Here is an 18,218-nt window from a genome sequence, read left to right as displayed (position 1 = left end):
ATCCCCAGGCTCTAAGACCATGTGGTTGTCTGGCCAGTTGAGTATGGCTAGTTCGCAATAGAAGTAGCTATTATAGTGGCTACTGCTTCAAAACTGGTCAGAAACCATGACTCTAGAAGCCTGAAAGGTGGGAGGGTCCTAGAGCTTATGCCCAGGAACCTACACAGTAACACCCCCGCAGCGCCAAAGCTGGTACAGGCCACCCATGGGTTTTTCTTTGCTCTACAAAGTCCCCAAAACCTGAAAAGAAGTGTCTCTCCACTGCTATTCAACACGGGCAGCAATATCACTGAAATTCACTCCACCACAAGTCTCTCTCTTTGACATACATTTGAATTATATAAGACTAACAATAGCATGTTAATAGCGAGCACTGTGGCCTCGGCATGCCGATCAAAGCAATGGCAGCTTTCCATTTTGCTTCACTTAGGCAATGCAGGCAGTACAAATGAGTTCGATCTATTGGTATAGACTAGCACTGAGGGGGGCAGCGGAATGGCATGGGAATGCAAGCATCTCTATTCACGAGTTGCCATAAAGAAGACAGCATAGCAATATGAGCCTCACACACACTGGACAAAGTACACCATTTCCAATCATCCACAATTTACCCATCCCCAAATATCAGCCACAGAACATCCTGACAGATACCATATCTAAAATGTACCACTTCCAGAGGCTTTTCCCTTCCCTTACTCCGTGACAAAATGCATCTCCAAACACATATGTGGTGCACTCTAGGGGAAAAATCAATGAAGCCAGCTTGTGATTAAATCACACCATGCTATCTGGCAGCTTTATTTTTATGACTCATCAGAGCCCTCTGCTCCCCAGGGCAAATCTGTCCAAGGCAAAGGACAGAACACATGGCAGCTCATCCATCACCAGTGCAAACAGTGCCCAGTAATTAGTACTCCAAAACAACCCCCAGAAATCATTAACTTCCCCAGCATTACTGAGTTTTGAAGGGATTCTCTCTTCAGCCAGGTTTTAGGCATGTCTGGGGGTCCCACCAATGCAAATTTCCTAACTTTGAGCTTCTTACAAGAGATGGTAAATGTTGCAAGTAGACACACACAATGTTCCCTCTAATTTTTTCCATCCATGTGCAGAGTAAATTTTATTATGCGCGCCACCGGTAGAAACATATGCTGTTGGCTATGGGTGCTCTTTTAATCAGCTGTGTGGCATCTGAATCCCTTCTGGGAGGCAGGCCAAAGGCTCAGCTTATAGGGAACACTGGACACATACACCATGTGATAGGCAGATACCCTCTGTCCATCCCTTCCAAGCATGAAAGGGTAGACTCTCTAAAGTGAGGTATGTCAGCACAAGTTTAAGGACTCTGAACAACTTCTGATGTAATCTGCCAAAGAATAGGTCTGTTGGAAACCAGGCATGGAAACCAGGAGGCTGTGAAGTAGTGGACATGAGGAGAATATAAACATTCTTAGATGCAGGAACTCATATCTTACTAAACCTGTACTGCGTCATACAGCAACCTATTCAAAAATCCCTCAACAGGTGTGTCTGCATATGGCAGGATGCTGCTGCCATATAAGAGATAATATTTCACAACACATTAGCTTTGTATAGTGAGATAAGGCTTCAAACAGGGGAGACAAGAGGTCTTCTGTTAAACCTTAACTTGACTATGATGAGACTCTCAAGTTCAGAGACAGGTAACACTAAAGGGCACATTCTTCTACATGAATTCAATAGTTTCCTGCTAATGTCAGATACGTTCTCTCTGAAAGTTATAAATTGCACAGGCAAGGGAATGTGCTCATCAGACTAATGAGTCTTTTCCAGTTCTAATATCTGTGGCCTTAAAGTGAGGTTCACTCTTTCAACCAGCATGAAATTGGCTTGATACATTTGTCTATTGCCATATATTCAGTTGCCAATACAAATGGAAGAAATTATTTTCTAAGGTCTCGGTCTTGTTTTATTGGTCATTGCTTGACTTAATTCATCAGGAGATAAAAGCAAAAGGCCTAAGATTTCTTCAGAGGCAGCATTTCATGGAGACTGGTGGGAAAAATTACCCTGAGTCACATAATTAAAAAAAACCCACATGCTTCACAAACCAAATTTCTCCTCCCCACACCACCTTTCATTCTGGCCTGACAGCAATATCTGGCCCCAAACTACACCAGTCTGTTCTGAAACAGCCAGTGAACATGCAATTCTACAGAATGCTCACTCAAATTAGGATCTCAGTTCAGATTTTCGAGAAGCAGCGGATCTATACTGCTTGAGCCAACAATGAATATTTATCTGCCTGGGTGTGTAGACATAGGGGGAGTAGACAAAGGGAGACTGACAACAGCAAAGATCAACCAGCACAGAACTAAAAATACAAAGTACAATTTGTTTCTCTCTCTCTCACATTTGCTTCTTCAGAACTGGAAGTTATCTACTATATATTTAAGAGTGTTTGTCTGTGTGTGTGTGTGTGTGTGTGTGTGTGCTTGTTCAAGAACTCTTCCTAAATGGTAAGAGCTAGGACCACCAAATTTGGTATACAGTTTCCTCTTATCATAACTTAACGCAACATAAGAGCTTGGCTCTTCCAGGAAAATAGGATGTACCTGGAATGGGATTTTTTCCCTCATAAAACCAAACAAAAAAGAGAATCACCAAACTAAGAACAGTCCCCAAAAATGACAATCAAGCGAATGGTCAAAGAGGGGTCAGAGCAGGCTCAGGGAGAGCAAAGGCTCAGAGCAGGTATGCAGAGGGCCACTTTTGCCTGCACACAGCAGCTCTGTTCTGAGCCAGCAGGGCGGGGGGAGGGGGGCTGTGCCTCCCCATAGCCATGGCAGCTCTGTGCTAGGACTATGGAGCGGGTGCCTCACTCCTCCCAGCCATGGCAGCTCCATGCTGGGGCCAAGGGAAGGGACACCCTCTCCCTACATCTAGCCACATCTCCTCTATGCTTAGTCCAGAGGAGGGGGCACTTCTTCCTTCCCCCCAGCAATGGCACCCAACCCAGAGCTGCCCCAGCTGGGCGACAGATAGTCCTTCAGTGACTTCCACCCAGTCTAACTTGGAACTGCCCCAGCCATGGGGAAATTTACCCCTCCACCGGCTGGAGGTGCAACAGCCATGCAGAGATGCTTCTCAATTGGCCCCAAGCTGCCGTGGTGAGAGAAGGCTGAGGTAAGTCCTCTCTCCCCAGGTCAGCCTGCATACCGAATCCCGAATCCCCAGCCCCACCCCAGAGCAATCATTTAAATAAAGCATGTATATTTTCATTTTATTTAAGAAAAATAAATTGAGTTAAGGACCTGAAAACGCCGGATAAATGTAGTAAGTTATACACTGCATCCTTCAGATGCAAGTTATGGAAAATATAAAAGTTTGGAAATAGGAGGTCTAGTATCTTTGAAGCCCAAGAACAAGGGCAGGCTATGGGTAGCGTTTATTTACAAAACACACAGAAAAATGTAAACTATTATTGCCTGTATTCAGAGCAGAACTGGATTGCTTAATGAGCTTTGGAGTTGAACTACAGCATTTTTTGACTCCACTAGTTATAGTCTGACCCCAGAACAGGAAAATGGTGAGCTTTCAGAACGATATCGAGGCAGTGACTGAAATTCACTGCTATCTGATGGTTATGTGCCTATCGAAATGTAAGGTTCTTGCCGAGTTTTTAGGAGGGCAGAGGAGTCTCAATCCAGCTTCTAACAGGTAAATGTTCATATCATGAAAGCATAACAGACCCCAACAGATCCACTATAAAGCAGTTAGATCATGGGTTCCCAAACTGGGGGGGTGTACCCCTCGGGGGGGGGGGGGTGGGCGTGAAGAAATTCCAGGGGTGGTGCGAAGCATCCCGGCTCCTCCTCCCCCATTAAGTTTTGCTGGCCTGGTCAGTTCTTTTCTTTTTTTCGCTCAACAAGTTTTGCTGCTATTTTTGGGGGGAAGAGGGGACATGAGGGTTTTTCAAAAATCAAAAAAGGGGGGGCGTGATGCCAAAAGTTTGGGAACCACTGAGTTAGATAGAGGTGCAGGTTAATTACTTCAAGGCTCATGAACACTGAACCCACCATCCTTCAGTCCTACAAGTTCTTCCTACAAGTTGTTACGTCTGAAGTACACTATGACCAGTGACTGTGGGAACTTGCATTGTCATTGCTTCCGCTGTATCTGTTCTGGACACTGAGGACTTCAAATGCAAGTCATCACTTTTCAACTGCACTAAATTTCATTTTTAAAATTTACAAATTAATTTCCATTTGTATTAATTACCTTAAAAATATGGAGTCCGAATTACAGAGATGGCAACATGGATGTCTAAATGCAACTCACGACATTCTAGGCTAGCAGTTCTCAAACTGTGTGTCATGACCCTATTTTAATGGGATCACCAGGGCTAGTGTTACACTTGCTGGGGTATAGGAGTGCATCTGAAGTTGAAGCCCTGAATCCCACCACCCAAAGGCAGGGGGCTTCAGCCCTGAGTGGCAGGGCTCAGGTTATAGGCCCCCACCTGGGACTGAAGCCCTTGTGTTTTGACTTTGTTCTCCCCACCTCTTCCTCTCCCTGTCAGACTATGGGGATCAGGCTTTGGCCCCCTATCCTGGTATCGTGTAGTAATTTTTGTTATCACAAGAGGATCGTGGTGCAATGAAGTTTGCGAACCCCTACTCAAGGCATACAGAAAGAAAGCAATTATTTTGAGGAATTCTGTGGCCTGTGTTACACAGGAGGTCAGAAAGGGTCCTTTCTTGCTTTGGAGCCTCTGAATGTATTAAATGTTCTTCTATGCAATGCAGTGTACACACAGGATTCTTTTGATGGCCACCAAGCCAGAGCCATCATAAAAGTCTCTTCGGAGCAAATGCATCTTTTATCAAATACAGAAGCTTTGGCACACAAGTCAGAGAACGTGGTGGTGAACAGTGTCCTGCTTATTCATTAAACAATAAGTGCTGAAAACTGAACTAAGCTGCTTCATGGTCAGACCATGCTCTCAAGTTTCAAATTTTATATTTAGCTGCTTCAAGACAGTGGTTTCCATACCGTGGACCATGAACCTCAGTGGTCCACAGAGAACTGGTCGGCCACCCAGTGATGGCTCCTCCACCAGTTAAACTGCATTAAGAGACAACTAAAAGTAAGTGTTACGTATTTTCTTAATATTAAATTTCCTAAATATACAATTGCTGTAGTTACCACAGGGATCTTATATTATCCATGAGAGGGGAGGTAATCTATGCAACAGCAAATTGGAGAGAAGAAATCCATGGGACACTCCTTTTGTTAAAAGGCGGTTCATGCTATTAAAAAAAAGTTTGGGAACCCCTATCCTAGGAAAACCTTGCCCATTCAAAAACCTACGTTTTGATGCAAATAATATACCCAGAAATCTGAAAGTCTAGTTCTTCTCTCACCATTCAGTTTGACTGGAATATGTGGACCTCACTGTGAATGTGATTCCTCATTCTCCAATAAAAAAGTACATCTGTATTCCTTTGGAGTATGCACTGCATTTACTAAATGTGTTAAAGTGACAGTATGCCAGAGATTTATCTGAGACACTGATCTCCGCAATTAGATTTTATATTGTACTAGTTCATGACACAATGTGAAAAGCAAGCTCTCAACACCTGCCATGTATTAGGGTGCATCAGGAACTTTAATCTCAAGCAATTTATGTATGTCTATTCCTAGTGTTAAAAGTATATATGTACTTATAACACTAGACACAGATCCACACACACACACACACACACACACACACACACACACACACACAGAGAGCTTCTTCCATCTATTCAACTGGCTTCTTTCATCAGTTTTATTCACCTTATAGGGAAATGTTGTTTTCTACTCTCAGGAAAGCCATTTTAGTTCACTAGATGGTTAATCATTCCTCTAAATAAGTCTCTCCACCTTGGACTGTCTCAGATTGACTGTCCTCAGGCTGTTTTATGTCTACCTCTGTAAACTGATAAAAACTCAAGAGTCATAGCACTGATGGAAAACTGAGATGCAGAGTATCAGTCAGGGAAACAGACTCTTCTGCTGCAGGTTGTTTTGTTAAGCCAAGTTTGAACTGATGTCCCTGTCAATTTTTGATCCAGCTCTATCAACTGTGCTTTGGGCATAGTGTAGGAAAAAAGGCCAGATGTTTTGGAAACAGACTCATAACTCCAAGTTCCAGGCAGGAAACAGCCAAGCACATACCCTGACCAAGAAATGTGGACCTTGCCAGAAAATAATTGATTAGCTCTTATGTAGAGGAATGTCCAGTAGAGTAGACCTTGACTCATGAAGGTTTTTTTTAATTTGTAACTAGAGCTGACATTTGAACTCGGGACTCCAGACTGTGTTAATTAACTCACTGTGTCACTGTCAGCCCCCCTTACCTCAGCTTGCCTGGCTTGTGTGCCGGAGTCTGACTAGCACTAGCTCTTAAGAGAAGAAACTGGTCCCAACGCGTGGAGGATGAACTCCTTACATTGCTACACAGGTTTGTTATCAGTTAGATGTACCCCACTCCAAAACCAATCCAAAAGTGACACACTGTCTTCTCTGTGTCATTTCTGCAACAACCCCCACCTCTGCCAGGCTGAAAAGCAGGAATTTTAAGTTCTTCCTCCCGCCCCCACTTTGCTGACTCTGTACTGCACCAAATGTGCATCAGCACAAAATCTGGTTTTAAAAGTAGGGAAATGTTTCTTTTCTCTAGAAAGAATTCCTGAAGTGCCCTAACGAGTCCAGCTTAAGACCATAACATCAGAGGAATCTGCAGACCTGCTGGATTTGGGATCTCACTTGCACACATGTGAGGGCAGCTGTTCTTGTTGAGTGCTGTAGTGAGAGGAGAGCATCAGCAGCCCTAAAACAACTTTACACAGTATTAGGTTAGTACAGTTCTGTGGGTCAGGAGATAGGATTAAAAAGGGGGAGAACTTGTGCATGGCAGATGAATACACACATGCAACAAACACACACAAATATGAATTTAATAACTGGCATGCATAGTGGCCAGTGCGCTTGAGTTACGGGTATATTCAGAAAGATAGCATCATCTCCCTGGAGTGCTGTATTGTAACACCAACCTGAGTGGCTAAGCCTCCTAATTCTAACACAATACAGTGAGTTTCTCTCAGTTTCCACATGATTGCTTAGTGTGTGGAGCAAAGAGAAAAGCTAAAAGGAAATACACCCCAAGGCTTATATTCTATGGAATCAAAAAAGCTTCATACACTAAGACCCCACTACAGGAATAGAAAGGAACAAGTGCAGAAAGATTCAAGGCCCAAAATATGTAAGACACAGACAAGGAAAGCCCTCAGCTACTTTGTCCACTCCCCTTTGGATTTCCATGAAACACATAGTGGCTTGCCACAGACTGGAATCCTCTCAGGTTAAGTAATCCTGGCCAAAACTGCCACCACTAATTTGTCATGGGTTTTTTTTGTTTTTTTTTTAAGGACTTAATCTTTACCCTTTCCTGGAAAGCTCTACTCTACTTTGCAGTGTTCACTTGCACACCTTTAACTATGTTAAATGGTTATAGTAGACATGCCTACTGTTTCCCGTAGCTGGTACGAAAGCTACATGCTACACAACTTAATTATCTAACATCTCCCTGTTGCACTCCCTCCACAGACTCCAGACAACAATTCTCTCTCACAGCAGGCACTCAGCAACGCACATGAGCTTCTATTCTTTCCTCATAGGCTACTAAATGCCACTGCCTCACCCTGCCAGAGCACATAAGCGGACTCCTATTCTCATTCCTTTGGCTCTCTGGAGCTTGTATTAGTCGATGAAACACAGAGCTCTTCCCTGCAATGCAATGTAGATGGCTCCTAATATGGAAGAGGAACAAGAGGGTTGGCAGCAGCTTGTGTCCAGGGTCAAGGCTCACATCATTCATTTCCATTAAAAAAAGCAACAAACCATTCTTAGTGTCCGGGTGAAGTTTACTGGTTTAGGTTAACCAGTGGAGCTGGAGCAGCTCCCTGACTGCAGCAGGAAGGTGGCTGCTGCAGCCCTGCAGGGGGACCTGCCATGGACAGGGGCTGCCCCAGCACAGCCCCTGCCTGCAGTGGGCCTGGGCACCCTGCAGGCAGGGGTTGCTCTGGCATCCCATGGAGCAGCGTCTGTCTGTGCTGGGCCTGGTGATAGGGGGAGGGGGTTGCAGGCAGGGGCTGCTCTGGCAGGGCTAGAGCAGTCCCTGCCTGCAGGGGAAGGAGAGAGTGCCATTCCAGCTGGGCATTCCACTCCCTCATCCCCGTTTATGTTTAACTGGTTAGCCAATTAAACAGGATTTTACATCCCTAATGGGAATAACAAAGGCATGGAGAAGCTAGGAAGCACTCTGCACTGGCATGCAGATCTACAGTGCTTTCCCAACATCCAACTCCAACACTGAGCTGGTAACGCTTAGTATTGCTTTGCATTGCCAGGCAGGAGACTAAAATTCCAGTTCCTATGTTGCATTCACTGGGTGAATGGGTCTTGGGACAGCTCAGTGTCATAAAGGTTATTTATATGACTCTCACTTGACTTGCATCAGTCTTCGGTTCCATTTCTAGTCATGATCTGTCATTGACTAGGTTTGCACTGGCCATGTGCCATATGAAGTGAATTCAATGTACTTAACCAAGCTTACACTCTTCCTTCTGTACAGTTGTGAGACAATCTATTTATCTTGCAAACACCATAGTTCAAAGCAGATCTCAAGGTCAAGACCAATGCTGTCATCAGTGCAGCCAAGACCCATCACAGAGACATGGGTACTACTTGCTGTGCATCCATACACGCTTGAGCTGGCACTGTATCAGTCCTTCCAATCACTAGCATTAAATTTGCTCCATATTTATAGGGAGAAAAAATAATCTCTTTCAGCCAAGTACCTAACTACAAGAAAAATTGAAAGCATTAGCAGATTAAATCCACCCCTTTGCACCGAGGCCTCTCACCATAAGGCTCTTTATTAGGAAGTTAAATCTTAGCAAGTGGCTTAAGGGGTGGATAAAGCTTTCCCTGGGATAATCTGCCAGCATGTTGTCCAGTTTCTTTTCCAGGCTATGGGAAGATGAAAGTGAACAAGGAAGAAAGTTGTTCAGCCAAAAGGTTGTCTCCTGCATATGTCCACATCTTTGCTTCACCTATACACCTGGCCATTTTCAAAAAGCCAAAATGTCTTCCCCATCCATTATCTCCTTGAACTGGGATATTTCATGTGTATCTACTAATTCTAATCCTACCTATAATTTCAGCCTTCTAGTGCATGTTTTCACTTTTTTTTTTTATTGCCCATTAACTCAAAGTAGTTAACACATTTGTAAAGACAGGACATCCCCAGAATGGTTGGTGTAGGACTATTGTTCAGTCACAAAGCTTATGAAAGTCACCATAAAGCATTGCTGCAGGAGAGGCGATATTTCTCTCTTCATAAAAACAGATTTATTAAGAGAGCATATCTGAAGGAAGGTTGGTGCATATGTGAACACTTTTCATAATTCTCTCACTTTTGGGGTACAAGTTGCCTGCCTCTGATATAAGAGTGACATTATCTATAGAAGTGTTTCCCAAACTTTTTGGCATCATGCACCCTTTTTGATTTTTGAGAAACCCTTAGGTCCTCTCCGCCAATAGCAGCAAAACTTGTTGAGCAACAAACACACACACACACACACCCATGATCTATAGGCTTGTGAGACATTAGGGATGGAAAAGAGCCATCAGGTAATCTAATCTAAAAATAATTTCAGGAAAAGCACTATATGAACGATATGTATTGTTTTCCCACTCTGCAATGGCTGTGCGTACCGTAAGAGATCCATTCTGTGTGCTGGGCGTGTTCGTGCTCTGCTCTCCATGCGCCTGCGTACTTCCGTAGAGTGTCAGATTGTGCTCGCTGGTCTGGCCTGCATAGTCCTGAGTGTGTGGCACCCCGTACTCTGTGGGGATCCCATTCTGTGGGGGTGGTGGGAATGGGATTGTGGTGAATGGCTGGACCATTGCATCAGGAGTGGCTGTTGGCTCCTGGTTACCCTGGAGAAAGGGAAAGAAGAAAATGGATTTAATATCTACAAATGATGGACTAGCACCTCAATCTAACAGCAAGCAGGTATGCAATCCAGCCCAGGTAAATATCCAATTCACCGTCACTAACTTCCACCCAAACACATCCTCCATTGTGTTTTATACAGAAAGGAACACTCCTTCTCCCCTGAGAGCAACGGATTCTCATTTTTTGAAGTCTGCTTTGGCAGCTTTGCTGATCCTAGGTAGAATGAAGGTGTCATATTTGTGACTGAGGACCTACACACCCTTGAAATATCACAAGCCCTAACTAAGCCAAGCCAGGTGTATCTTTGGAAGCTGACTGGTCTGCATCTCCTTCTCAATCCCAAACTGTAGAACAGAAGGCCCTGACTTTTCCTGAGTGCTCTCTGTGTTTCAGTGTAGGCTGGCATTAGTCCTCAAGCCTATAAAATGCCAGTGTGCTTAGCTGGCGCACCCCACTTCTCCAAGCTTCTGTTAGGATATTTTTTGTGATCATCTGCATCCTCATGACACTCCTCCCCCTACCCCCGCCCCCAAGGCAGCACATCAAGTACCCCTGCCTAGGACAGAACTTCTTGCTTCTATACACCAGTAAAAGCAAAAAGCAGAGATTTGTGTTCTAGGACAGATCTGTGCAAAACAGATTACCCAGTTACCCAATTACTGGAATTCATGCTTCTTGCCTGCTCCTCAGAAGACAGACAGGAGCCACGGGGAACTGAGAATTGAGACTACAGGCCTGCAGCACTTGCTCTCTCCCAATCATTAGCATCGCTACCTTCAAACAAGGCACTAATTATACTCCTCCCTCAGCTCAAGGCATCCCACAGAGATCTCTGTGCTAGGACAATGGGCTTTTTAACAGCTTTTGGCGCCGTTTGATGCCAACTGGTTGTCTATTAAACAAATACTGCACCAGACAAAGGGTATCCCCAAGAGGGTAAAAATCCCACGCTGCCATGCCTCCAGAGGACCACTCTGCCCAACTCTGTAACCACTATGCCCAACTGTCAGGGCTCAACATATCCTCAGAAAAGGGAGAAAAGCATGGCTGGAAGAACTCAGTTACCTGGTGTAAAGGAAGATTGCTCCATAATACTCAAGTCTCTCTAACCTTACAAGACTAGACTACTGCTCTGCTTCTATTACACCCTGCACCTGACCAGAAAAATCCAAGGAATAATCAAGCTGTTGAACAAGCCGTTCAACTCTGTCAATGTACTGTAATCCTGATTTTAAATTTCATCTGCTACTCCAAACATGGGTCCTCCTCCCACAACTCTGAAGTAGAAAAGACTGTTGTAATAGTGCTATGCTTAAATCAATGGACAAAAATGAAAACTAGTTTTGTCACTAGATGAGGCAGAGGAACCTCTGTTGGGAAGGGATTCACCAAGGGGTAATTGCTGCAGGAAGTTATAAAGTAGTCTTTCAGCTAAGAATATGGAGACACTGAAGGGAGCTCCACTGAAACGGGACAAATCTTTCAATCCATTTATCAAAATGCCTGCAGCTCCCATTTCAGGGTGAATGAAACGATGATAAATTCAATGCACCTCCAGCTAACACCGGTCATTCAGATATTGGCTGAATCCCAAATTTGTTCTGACACTAGTATATCTGGCCTGTGTCCCCTGCAGGCCACATGATCATGCAAGACTGTAGCTGGGAAGGTGAGGGAAGGGCATTCAAAACCATTTAGCAGTGCAGAGCTGCAGCCATTACTTACTGAATCCCTACACAAAGCTGCATAGAAGCACTGTTGCTTGCAGAAAAAGAACTCTTATCAAGAGGCCTTATCAAAAAAAGAAAAAATAGTAGGCATAGTCCAGCCCAGTACTGCCAACTGTCAGCAGCAATGCAGCCACAGCACTGTTAAATTCATAGACAGCGCTCAGACATTTTTACCCCATGCCAAGAAAATGGCTGCACCACTGTTGGCAGCTACTAGAATATCACTATAATTTTTTTCAGTGTATTTTTTTCAGAAATTTTTTTTCTGTACAATGCAATGTTCCCCTCAAGAACCAAGAAGAATGGTAGCCTCACCATGCTTTCATCTCTATTCCAATTGGTTTCCCAAACCTGACAAGATTCCTGTCTTTGCCTATTTAGTGAAATGAAACAACAAGCAAGTTTTATTTTTTTTTTAATGAAGATAGGCCTGAAGACTTTATTTTTAAATGAAGATTTTAAATAGACACCAGAACTAAATTATGCTTTGGCCTAGAATTTTTTTAAACCGGTCATCATGAGAGAGAAAGATTATCATAACAGAATATTTAGAGAAAAGTAATGTTAATACTCCTTCAGTTTATTTATTGTGAGTATTTAACAGCTATTTATAGTTGGTTTCCCTGTTTCCCCGGTTCAGGTCAGTTCCCCATATCTGTAGGTTTCTCCATTTTTAAAACAGAAGCAAAAATAGAATTACAAAAATTGGCAGCAGGACTCTGGGGAAGGTGCAGAATCTGAAACTACTAACTTATTTATTTTTCACTGGACCAGCTTTCACTCTAACACTGAAAACAGAATGCTAATTAGATTGATTTTAAAAACAAGTCGGACAAACACCTGTCAGGGATAGGGTTCCCAGGTGTCCAGTATTCTACCAGACAGTCCGGTATTTGCGCTCTCTGTCTGGTAAAAAAAAAAATCAGAAAATACCGGACACGTACAGTGTCTGGTATTTTCTGATTTTTCCAGCTGTGCACCGGACAGAAGCCTGGCGTGGGAAGCAGCTGGAAGGCGGGGCCACGATTGGCGCTGGGAGCCTGTGATTGCAAAGAAGCCTGGAAGGGGCGGGAGGAGTAGCTGGGAGTCCCAGCCACTCTCCCCGCCAGGCTTCTGCACAATCACAGGCTCCCAGCTCCAATCGTGGCCACACCTCCCAGCCTGGGAGTCCCAGCTGGGAGGTGGGGCCGTGATAGCCGCTCTGGGCGCATCAGAAGCCCAGAAACCTAGCGGGGGCGGGAGGAGTGGCTGGGAGGTGGGGCACGATCAGTGCTGGGAATTCTCTACAGTCATTTCAGCTGCAGGATAAAAAGGAGTTCTCCTAAATTCTTCTATAGCCTTAGCTTTAGTGGAATAGAAAACAATGAAAATAGCATGCACATTTGCACAATTACTTCTAAGCCTCTTTTCATAGAGCTGGTGTAGGATGAAGGCTGTTTATAATAAAGTTAAGTATTAAACATAGCATGTGTGTTCGTGGCAGTGGTTTTTTTTTTTTTTTTTTTTTTTGCTCGACAAATTTTTAGCTAGCATGTTTGGTATTTTTTGGAAGACCATCTGGCAATCCTAGTCAGGGATAGTCTAGGGCTATCTCAAACTTCATTGCATGGTGACCCCCTTCAGACAACAAAAATTACTTCATGATCCTCCCTTTCCTGGGGGAATGGGGGGAATCAAAGCCTGAGCCCACCTGAATCCCTCCACTCCAGACAGGGAAGTCACAGTTAAAGCTCAAGGGCTCAGCCCCAGGCAGTCCTATAACCTTAGTCCTGCTGCCCAGGGCTGAAGTCCCTGGGTCTTTGGCTTCAGCCCTGCACATTGGACCTTAGTCTTTAGTCCCAGCAAGTCTAAGCCAATTTTCATGACCCAATTCAAAGGGAGTCTTGGTGCACTTTGGAGTCTCTCACAACCCACAGTTTGAGAACCATTGGTCTAGGTTAGTGTTTCTCAACCAGTGGTACAAGTACCCTTAGGGGTACTTGAGAGAAGTCTGGGGGGTACATCAACACAATTAAAATTTGGAGAAAACTTAATTTTTGTTTTAAGTTTTACAGCGCTTTATTCTTTTTGTACTTTTTACACCCAGAAATTTCATCACCTGCCCAGCTATGATTAAGTCGTTTAAACAAATGTGTTGCAATGTTAGGAAAAAAATGTGTGTGTCTTTAAACTGTAGCTATTGGGGGTACTTATAATTTTTTAAGGGGGTACATTATTAAAAAAAAAAGATTGAGAAACACTGATCTAGGTTAACTTGGACCCTGCCACTGCACAGGGGGCCAGACGTATCTCTTCCAGCCTTACATTTCTATGATTCTATGAATAAGACCTATTAGGTCACACAATCTATCATTCTGATTGTGCAGGATTGTTTTCTCCAGGACATATTCTATTATTTTATTTAATCGCATTTCAAAATGACCCAAGGAGACTTATCCCACAAACGTAATCTAATTTCATTTTCAGAGGTTGTTTCCCTCAATTTAATTTTATTCCATTCCTCCCATCTTACCTGTACTTGTTCAATGCTACATAACAACGTTCCCACTTATAGTCACTCTCAACATTTTAAGGGTGAAAATTCTATGTCTATTCTATACATACAATATGATAGGGACTAACTTAGCTACAACAAGAGAGATCTTGGAGTCACTGTGGATAATTCTCTGAAAACATCCACTCAGTGTACAGCGGCAGTCAAAAAAGCAAATAGAATATTAGGAATGATTTAAAAAGGGATAGAGAATAAAACAGAGAATATCTTATTGCCTCCATATAAAACTATGGTATGCCCACATCTTGAATACTGCATACAGATGTGGTCGCCTCATCTTAAAGAAGATACACTGGCTTTGGAAAAGGTTCAGAAAAGGGCAACAAAAATGATTAGGGTTTGGAACAGGTCCCGTATGAAGAGAGATTAAAAAGACTTTTCAGCTTAGAAAAGAGACTAAGGGGGGATGTGATCGAGGTCTATAAAATCATGACTGGTGTAGAAAAAGTGAGTAAGGAAAAGTTATTTATTTATTCCCACAATATAAAAACTAGGAGTCACCAAATGAAATTCCCAGAGGATGTGGTGAAGACTAGGACTTTAACAGGGTTCAAAAAAGAGCTAGATAGATTCATGGAGGTTAGGTCCATCAATGGCTATTAGCCAGGATGGGTAGAAATGGTGTCCCCAACCTCTGTTTGTCTGGAAATGGGTGACAGGAGTGGGATCATGTGCAGATTACCTGTTGTGATTCCTCCCTCTGGGGTATCTGGTATTGGCCACTGTTGGCAGACAGGATACTGGGCTAGATGGTCTGACCCAGTATGGCCGTTCTTATGTTATGTCCCTTCTAGCCTTAGTTGATGCTTAGACAATACATATATATTTAGCTCTTGATCACACCTCATAAACTCAAGTATGACCATTTTTACTTCTCTTCTCTGAATGTCCTAACATTTTTCAATCAATTTCTGGTGATAAATACAGTACAGACCAGAGGAGACTGTCCCAGAGCCACATGGGTTTATTCTGCTGCCACACTATTGCCAACTCATTTTTAGTTTGATGTTTCTTACTATATTTCACCAGTATTCTTATCCACATTACTCCTTCCCACTGAATATTTGTATTTCAGATTCTTCTTCTTCTTCAGATGTATTTACTTGCACATTTTTAGTTTAAACTCATTATTCTCTGCCCATAATTCTAATTTAGTTGGATCTCTTTGTATTATTCTCTGTCCTCACTAGGAATACCTCCTATTACACTATCCATAAGTATCATTATTGTCCTGTTATCATCAGACGGTTAGTGAACTTCACGTCTTAATAGTTGTTCCATTATTTTACTATTACTCATTCCTAGCACATACAGAACACTTTACATCTTTAAACTACAGCACATAGTACAGGGAACACCATCAAGACCTGAAATTACATATCAAATACAGCAATTGCCAGGATTGGGCTCCTCACTTTCCCTCCCAACATGTAAAAAACAAATCTCACAGCAGCATTTAAGCAAACTGATTCTCCCACTTCCCAAGTCTGAACAAAATAAAGACATGCAAACTTCCTGACAACCACGAACAGGAAGAGAGATGTGGATGGATGGACTGAAACTGCATTGCCTACCCATCCTCTCTACAATCTGGCTCTGTCTGGAGGGTCTTGTCAACAACAGAATGTTTCAAACTCTCTTCTGCAGACAACAGCCGCCATCCCAGACTAGCCAAACAGGGAAGTGTTGCTCACATATAGCAACAAGCCCTCCAAGTGCAGTGGTAGCTTAGCAAACATAACTAAAGAAAAAGCAGTGTAAGGTAGTGTACACCCTGCAGTACAGAGTAAGAAAAAATTCTGCTTTCTTCCCCTAATTCAACCAGGCAGGGATTCAAACCAACTCTCCTCACAAAAGAGATGAACAGATTCCTGCATCTGATTCACCAGCACACATCCACTTGTGAAGACCTCACTCCCATAAAGATATGGGGAACATCTCTCAAAGCAGAGTCTCTGTTCAGAAATGTAATTGAGACAGTGGCTAGAGCACAAAAGGGACATGGGATTCATATAACTAGATGCAGGGGCTCCATTTACAGCTTGCACTTAGTCCTCTTGCCTTATAAGATGTGGCCTGATCTAGTGCCTAGCTCTCTGGAAGCCTATTGGATGGAACTCAAAGAACAGTCACCTCCTCCCCAATTTAGAGCTTGTCTTCACATCATTTTTTTTAAAACCAACGTAACTAAAATTTTAAAAATCTGATTTAGTTTAATTGCTCAAACCCCATGATGGCACACTTGCACCAGCTCACACTGGTATTGCTTACAGTTGCAGATTTAGTTAAATCATAGTAAAAAGTGGGCATAGATTAGTCTTTACAGAAATGTAATACCTAATAAAGATGTGGAGCCTGGGACATTCCTTTGAATATTTATTAAAGTACTTAATTCGCCACTGAAATATTAATTAGGTAAATTCCTTTGGCAGTCAGCAGGTGGTGATCCAACATCATGACACTGAAATGGAGCATAACTACTAAAAAAATATGGGCCTGGTCTAAGCACATTTTTATACTAGTACTACCATTTTGGTCAGTGGTGTGATTTTTGTTGTTGAAATAGTACAAGCTATAGGGTGAATACATTTACGCTGGTACAACTACGCCTTACACCAGTACAGTTCATGCCCCTTCCTGTATGAGGATAAGTTATCCCGATTTAAGCACATTTATACCTGTGACTATCCTAGGGAGCTTGCACCACTTTAACTATACGAGTATAATTGAAGGAGTACAACTTGTGTGTTTAGAGAAGCCCATAAAAATGTCATACTGGATTAGATCAATTGCCTACCTAGTCCAGTACCCTGTATGACAGTAGACAGCATCATCCGCTTTAGGAAGGTACACAGAATTTCTGTGAATAACCTACCCTTGGAGGAAGTCTCCTTTTCCTCTCAGGTAATGGTTGGTTGACTTATGTCCTGAGAAGTAATAGGGTTTAAAAAACACCAACCAAGCAAAACAAAAGAAGCCACCAAGCAAAAGTCAAGGCACTTTTCTCAACTGTACCGTCTATACTAACCTTTTTACTTGTGGTAACGGATTGTTAACTTGAGGTAAATACACATTTGTAAAGACTAGTGTGTTCCATGCAATAATTATTTATTCTTTACTTCTTTGCCCTGGAGAACAGACTAGACATGGAGAACAAACAGAACCTGGATCTAGAAGACAAGCCCACAGAGGAAGGCACTAAGCACATGACAGCTTTCCAATCTACTGATGTTGTCTACAGAACTGTTGAATTAATGGTAACGTGTGATAGGAATGAAGCCCAGTGTTATACTTCCTGTCTTATGGATTAAGTAATGGTGAGTAAAACTAATTAAGAATCTGACCATGCAGTTCCTTGGTGAAATAAGCTAGGAGGTGTTTGCCAGAAGATGATCTTCAACCAGTTTCTTCTTGAAGAGACAGAAGCAGGACACTTCCTTGTCAAAGTCTCTTTTTTTTTGGTGTGAAGTCAGAAGTAAAATATCTTAGCAGAGGAGTCCACTAATGCAATCCATGCTTTCAAATTTCACTACTTGTTAAAGAAAAGAAGCCAAAGAAAGTGCAGAGTATTTGTGGCATAAGCCAGCTACACTGCAACAAGAGAGGCCAGAGATTGTGTCTGCCTCCATAAAGGTGACACCAACTCTCCCGGTCTCTTCCTGAAATTAGGGCCTTGGCCAGGAGTTGTTAATAGGCTGGGAGTGTGCGGGCACTCAGGACGTCAGCTCTAATGGAGGTGTGCCAGAGCTCACAGCTTCAGCTCTGCAAGGTGTTTCAATCCCCCCCATGGCTCATACAAGGCTGAAGCCCTTATTTCAGGTAAGCTTCCCATGAGGCTAAAACCCCATCAAAGATGCACCAGGATTCAAAGCTACAGTCCCACCGG

General features: G+C 43.1%; 1 protein-coding gene across 21 annotated transcripts in view; it reads right to left on the bottom strand.

The window, feature by feature from the left end:
- Positions 1-18,218, bottom strand: part of RBFOX2 (RNA binding fox-1 homolog 2) — a 275,113-nt gene that overhangs the window by 57,888 nt on the left and 199,007 nt on the right. For all 21 annotated transcript variants that reach the window (XR_012906290.2, XM_075937907.2, XM_075937889.2 and 18 more), the window contains one exon: positions 9,805-10,029. Coding sequence is in view for 20 of the 21 variants with exons in the window: in XM_075937907.2 (XP_075794022.2) it covers positions 9,805-10,029 (225 nt within the window). In the remaining variant the exon portion in view is untranslated. The remainder of the gene's footprint in view (positions 1-9,804; positions 10,030-18,218) is intronic.

The sequence above is a fragment of the Pelodiscus sinensis genome, chromosome 1 (assembly GCF_052426305.1).
Source record: "Pelodiscus sinensis isolate ZL-2025 chromosome 1, ASM5242630v1, whole genome shotgun sequence".
Taxonomy (NCBI): Eukaryota; Metazoa; Chordata; order Testudines; family Trionychidae; genus Pelodiscus; species Pelodiscus sinensis.
The sequence above is the reverse complement of the archived record's forward strand: the minus strand, read 5'-3'. Positions and strand labels throughout refer to the sequence as shown.